This window comes from Rhopalosiphum padi, chromosome 3 (genome assembly GCF_020882245.1).
Source record: "Rhopalosiphum padi isolate XX-2018 chromosome 3, ASM2088224v1, whole genome shotgun sequence".
Lineage (NCBI taxonomy): Eukaryota > Metazoa > Arthropoda > Insecta > Hemiptera > Aphididae > Rhopalosiphum > Rhopalosiphum padi.
This window is the reverse complement of record NC_083599.1, coordinates 24,486,389-24,493,025: the sequence shown is the minus strand read 5'-3', so window position 1 is coordinate 24,493,025 and position 6,637 is coordinate 24,486,389. Positions and strand designations below refer to the sequence as shown.

Here is a 6,637-nt window from a genome sequence, read left to right as displayed (position 1 = left end):
GGTTCTATACCAATATTTTGTTGACGATCTTTTATTTTATTTCTGGAGTAGTGATAATAATTAATTATAAATTATAATTCAGTCTGTGCGTACTGCCAGTATTGCGTAGTGTCGAGTTCTTACCGCTGTAGCTTTGTCACTTTTATTTGTCTACTTATTATATCGTTGTTGTTTTTATTTTAAATATTCTATTTATTTTGTGAATATGAGTACGAATAGAAAACGGTTAAGTGGTGACCAATACAAAAAAATTGCCAAATTAAAAAGTGAAAAATTGCATAATGTTAAAACACACAAATTGACTGATTTTTTTAAAAATCCAGTTTCTACTTCTGCTAGTTGTAGTAGTAATAGTAACACTAACACTATAGATATTCTGAAGAAAACAGATGCTCAGGTTAGTGAAACAAAAATTAGTTTATCTGTTGAAGTGGACAATATTGAACCTGAAGGTAGTTGTGGGTCAAATGAGTTAACTAATATGATAGTAAATGAAACCATTTTCGAGACAGACCCAGTTAAATGGGTTATTAACGACGAATTTCGTGACTATGTTGCAAAAAATGGTTTTAATCAAAATATGACAAACGGTTTTATTAACTCTAAACGTGTATATTGTGATAAAACAAGATATTTGACCAACATTATGTTTAATAGACGATTGATTAATGGAGAAATAATTGTTCGTTCATGGTTAGTTTATTCTCCAAGTTTAGGAGTAGTTTTTTGTGGGCCTTGTCGTATACTTCAAACATCTTTAGAAACTCAACTTGTTACTGAAGGATTTAATGATTGGAAAAATGCTATTAGCCGTTTCAGTTACCACGAAAATAGTAAAGAGCACAGAGATGCTATTATTAATTTAAAACATAGAGGGAATGTCTCGGAGCGTATTGATTATTCATTAATTAAACAATTAGATACAGAAATCGAATATTGGAGAAATGTGTTAAAGAGAGTAGTCGAAACTATTAAATCGTTAGCTTCTCGTGGACTCCCTTTTCGAGGACATGATTCGTGTTTTGGTTCTGTACACAATGGTAATTACTTAATGTCACTCGAATTAATCGCAAAATTTGACCCGTTTTTAGCCGATCATATAGTTCGTTTTGGAAATAAAGGTAGTGGCTCTACATCGTATTTATCTCACGTGATATGTGAAGAGTTTATTTTATTAATGATGAAAAAATTAAAATATAATATTGTTAAAGAATTAAAAGTATCAAAATATTTTTCCATAAGTATTGATTCGACGCCAGATATTTCGCACGTCGACAAATTGTCATTTATGGTGAGTTATGTCCTCGAAACAGGTCTTCCTGTAGAACGATTCTTATGTTTTGTTTCAAATCCAGGACATAAAGCTTTAGATTTGACTAATGCCATTACCAATACTTTAAAATCGCACGATATTGACATTTCTGACTGTCGAGGGCAAAGCTACGATAATGCTAGTAATATGTCAGGTCAATACAGTGGAGTTCAGGCACGAATTAAAGAAATTAATCCACTTGTTTATTATGTACCATGTAGCGCACACTCGTTAAATTTGGTAGGCATATCTTCTGCTGAAAGTTGCTCACAAGCATCAATGTTTTTTGGATTTATACAACAATTATACAACTTTTTTTCCGCATCAACGCATAGATGGTCAATTTTGCAATTAAATATGAAACATAATGCTAATACAATTAAGAGTTTATCGAATACTAGGTGGTCGGCTCGCGCAGACGCATGTCGAGCATTATATAATTCGTGGGACGAAATTATTAATGCATTGGTCACTATCAAGGATGACATTTTTGAAAAATGTGCTACGCGAAGTGAATCAAATGGTCTTTATAACCAAATGCAAAAATTAGAAACATCATTTATGGTTATTTTCTGGAATTATATATTAGAACGATTTAATGCATCAAATAAGCAACTACAATGTGTTGAAATTGGAAATGATAAAGTTTCTCAAATTTATACATCACTTATTAATTTAGTACAAAAAACCCGAAATCATTTTAATGAATATGAAACTAAAGCTAAAAAAATATCAAAGATTACTGAGTACAATGTTGATATAACTCGAAAAAAAAAAAAAAATACACTTCGATGAAAAATCCGAACAAACTGAGTTAAGTGGTAGAGATACATTTCGTGTTGAAACATTTTACGTTATTATTGATAAAATTACTAATGAACTTGATAAAAGACACCAGTCTTACAAAATGTTTTGTGATTTATTCGAAGTACTACTAAAAATTACATCATTAAATTCTTTAAAAATAGTTGAGTCCGCTGAGAAATTGCAAAAAATGTACCCGAATGATTTGGATAATACTTTTTCGTTAGAATGCTTACATTTACAATCTTATTTACTGAATAGTAATATCGATATTGTCATCGATAGTTTAACTCCAATCACATTGTGTCAGTATTTGAGAAAAAAATCTTTACATATTGAAATATTTCCAAATGTTGACACTGCATTAAGAATTTTCGTAAGTGTACCAGTGTCCAATTGTACCACCGAGAGATCGTTTTCATGCCTCAAACGAGTAAAAAACTACTTAAGGTCCACTCAAACTGATGAGAAGTTAAACAGCTTAGCATTATTCTCGATAGAAAATGAAATGTTAAAAGAATTGAATTGCGACGATTTAATTGACGCATTCGCAAAAACCAAATGTCGACGTAAACCGATCGTTTAATAAATAATTTATTATGTAAGACATTTAGAATGTATACAAATATTTTGTAATTCTTTTTTTTTCTAATATTTTTCAACTTTAATTATTATGTTTTTGTATTTAAAATATAATAAAAATTTGTTTTGTATACCTGCCTAATTAAATTTTATTTTACCATAATTAAGGGCGGCAATTTTCCACAGGCCTACAAGCGATAAATATACAAATACGCCTCTGGACAAAAGTTGTTCAATCACCACCAAATTTTATATATTATAAATTAAATAAAATAAAAATTGATTCAATAACTGTACAATTAGTTGATCAGGATTTTAATCAAATCGAAAATTTTGGTGAGACATTAACAGTCGTGTTACATATTAAACGTTACGGTTCTTAAGATAGGATTAAAATTCAATATAAACCCATTACTTCACGTTAATCGAGCTAGTCACACGACTAAAGTGTTACCGATAACATCGACTAAAGTAAAAAAATTAACGGTGAAAAATAAAAAAATTCTAAAGGCTCTTGGTTATAAACTAAATCAAAATGCCTGAAAGTGATATTTTGGATATAAGTCCACGGTTCGAAACGGATTCTAAAATTACGAAAATTGAATATCATTCATATACACCGTATACGACTTCATTTAAAAATAATGATGAAATATATCGTATATCAATCCAGCAAACATGTTTATCCGTATCTGCATGAAAGTTTTATATTTATAGAAGGTACAATATCAGATACTACAAAAGTAAAACTTTCTAATTATGGTTTTTCCTATCTCTTTGAACAAATACGACTTGAAATCAATGGGATAGAAGTAGATAGCACACTTGCATTTGGTATTACAAGCTCATTGAAAGGTTATCTATCAGGTACGCCAGATAACTTTAATTGTTATGAAAATGCAGGCTGGATTTTTAAAAATAATACAGTCCCTTTAAATGTTAATGGTGAATTTAGTGCCTGCATTCCACTGAAATATTGGTTAGGTATATTTGAAGACTTTAAAAAAATATTAGTTAATTCTAGATTAGAACTAATATTAACTCGAAGTCATAGTGATTTAAATGTGCTAAACGTAAAAACTAGTGGAAGTGCTAATTCTGGAAAAGTTGTTTTGAATAAAATTGTTTGGAAGGTACCCGTAAAATTATATATAAATTGAAATATAGGTACATATAATATTTAATATAAATTATAATATCTGTACTTGAATTACAGGTATACAAGCATTAAAGAATTTTTAAGTATAGTTATATATTATAATTTATTATTAATTTTCACTATATATTAATTGTGTGTTTAATTTATATAATAGAATATATATATATATATATATGTATACAGTACGTTAAATCAGGATTTACTTATTGCGATAACTTCTGGTATGATGGAGATACCTATTACAATTATAGTTTTTTTTATAAGATTTATTGACAAGTACTACAAATATTTCATATTTAAATTTTGTTTTAATTTTTTCGAAACAAATTGAAAGTATAGTTTTAAAATGTTTATTTTTTTTCCCTTTAATCTATTGATTTTTAATCATTTTTTTAGTAAATACTATAGATATGATAGCAAAAATCCAATTTTGTTCGGTTAGCATATGATTTACTATGGGTTATGGGTAATGTCTAAATCTTATTGTGTGACATCTTATATTTGGACGTACATAATATATATTTTATTTAAATGCTATATATATATATATATATATATAACTGATATTAATATATTATACTGTACTTATTTATATATAACATTATATAATATAAAGGTTTAATTTTTATATGAAACTGAATATTTTCAAACATTAATTAACAATTTTATTTTGATTTGTATGTTTACAGAAATCATATCTTTACATAAAAGCAATGAACACAAGCGCGCCCGCAGGATAAAATCCCACCTGTGGCAAGATAAAAATTCTAAAACCAAATCAAAAACGTTATTTTAAATTTTAAAATATTTCTAGTGTCTTCATTTTAATATATCATAACTTACATAGAAAAAAAACATTATGTTATACTTCATAAATGAATCTCAATAAAATTATGTTATAATTAATATGCGTGGCATTAAATTAAAAATGGTTAAAAAAAACTCACAGTTGGGGCAATGGCCCCTATGCCCCCCCTCTCGTGGGCGCCCTTGAATGAACACGTCTTCATTGAGTGCTGCGTAGGGCAGATAGTTAATTCTTGTTTTGAATACCACATTTTAGCATTGTTTAGTTACAAAGGGAAAACTAAAAGTTTATTCATAGCATTAAAATTATATTCAGTTATTCATGGTGAGTTGAGCAATGTTTATTTAATCATTCTTATTTATTCAGCAATAAGTGACAATTTTAATTTTTGTATTCTAAAATATCATTAGAAATTAAAAACTGAAATTTTTTCCTCTAATTTAAGTGTTTATTATGTTTCAGAAGCTTTATCTGGTTTACGAACATCTCCATTAGAAAAGCAAGAGTTCGACAAAGTTACAGACTACTATATTCGACATGCCATTAAAAAATACACTAATACACCAGTTTGAAATTAATTTAAATAAATACAAATAAGGTTTTCTGTAAAAAAAGAAAATGTATTATTATTGTTAAGCAAAGTGTGTTCTTTAACTAACATTATATTATATATAAATAATTCACTTATTGCTAACAAAGTTGTTAGTTTTTATTTTATTGATATTAATAATGGTTTTATTAATATTAGTTTTTTATTATTTTATGTCAATTAAAAAGTTTTGATACTATATAAATATTATGTTTTATTTATTACAGTATAGTGTGTGGATTAGGTAATATAGGTTCAATCAATATAGAATCCAATTTTTTAGAGTAGCCTGGATAGTGTGTTGGCGTTGGGAAAGTGGCGCGCCCATCGCCCAGCACACCAAAAAGTGTGCTGCAATAGCCCCACGCTGACTTTAATTAGCTGGTGTGGTCTGGCCCTCCAGGTTGGGGGTTGAGCATAGGGCTGACAACCCTACCTCATAAAAAAAAATAGATGTTAAGAATCAACAACATAATAAGCCTCGGAACAAAGATTTAACGGACATCAACATTGGAACCTGGAACGTGCGATCTCTGTATAGGGCTGGAGCTTTGACAACATCCCTATCGTGTCTTGAACGATATGAGATGGATATAACTGCGATTCAAGAAGTGAGATGGACAAACTCAGGTACCTTGAAATCTCAAGGAAATACAATATTATACAGTGGTGGAGATAAACATGAACACGGAGTAGGTTTCGTAATAAGTGATAACGTTGCGACAAATATAGTGAGGTTCCAACCAATAAGCGATCGGATATGCTACATAGAACTCAAATGTAAATGGTACAACATGTTCCTAATAAACTGTTATGCACCGACAGAAGATAAGAGTGACGACATAAAAAACAAATTTTATGAAGACTTAGACCTGGTGTGTGACACCCTACCGATTGATAAACCGAAAATAATAATAGGGGACTTCAATGCGAAGATTGGAAAAGAAAACATATACAAACCTACAATTGGATCCGAAAGCCTTCACGAAATTACGAACGACAATGGAAACAAACTAATCACTTTTGCCACAGCCAAAAATATGATAATAAGTAACACGTACTTCCCTCATAAGAATATACACAAACAAACATGGATCTCCCCATGTGGGTTAGTAAGAAATCAAATAGATCACATGTTAGTGGACAACCGGATAAAATCATGTGTCAAAGATATAAGAAGTATGCGAGGGAGTAGTGCAATGTCGGACCATTTCCTTGTGAAAGCGAAAATCAAACTCAGAATATCAACAAAATGGAAAATAAAGAATAAGCACAAAGAAAAAATTAATAAGGATATACTGAAGACAATAACAGCTAAAGTGTACCAAGAAAAAATATCGATAGAATTACGAGACATACAAGAAATGGTGAACCTGAATGAAG

At 29.4% G+C, this 6,637-nt stretch overlaps 1 protein-coding gene across 1 annotated transcript; it reads left to right on the top strand.

Moving 5' to 3' along the window:
* Positions 1-205: 205 nt before the first annotated feature.
* On the top strand, positions 206-2,107 carry LOC132924932 (zinc finger MYM-type protein 1-like). The gene is made up of 3 exons (XM_060989370.1): positions 206-1,040; positions 1,092-1,164; positions 1,243-2,107. Exons 1-3 carry the CDS (start codon positions 206-208, stop codon positions 2,105-2,107), a joined length of 1,773 nt encoding a protein of 590 aa, XP_060845353.1.
* The last annotated feature ends 4,530 nt before the right edge of the window (positions 2,108-6,637 follow it).

What these genes read in the sequence shown, in the direction of transcription:
- LOC132924932 (XM_060989370.1), top strand. Translation starts at nt 206, where the DNA reads ATGAGTACGAATAGAAAACGGTTAAGTGGTGACCAATACAAAAAAATT. An exon ending in TTTTGGTTCTGTACACAATG is followed by an intron (nt 1,041 to 1,091) that starts GTAATTACTTAA and finishes ACCCGTTTTTAG; the next exon opens with CCGATCATATAGTTCGTTTT. An exon ending in TCTCACGTGATATGTGAAGA is followed by an intron (nt 1,165 to 1,242) that starts GTTTATTTTATT and finishes TTTTTCCATAAG; the next exon opens with TATTGATTCGACGCCAGATA.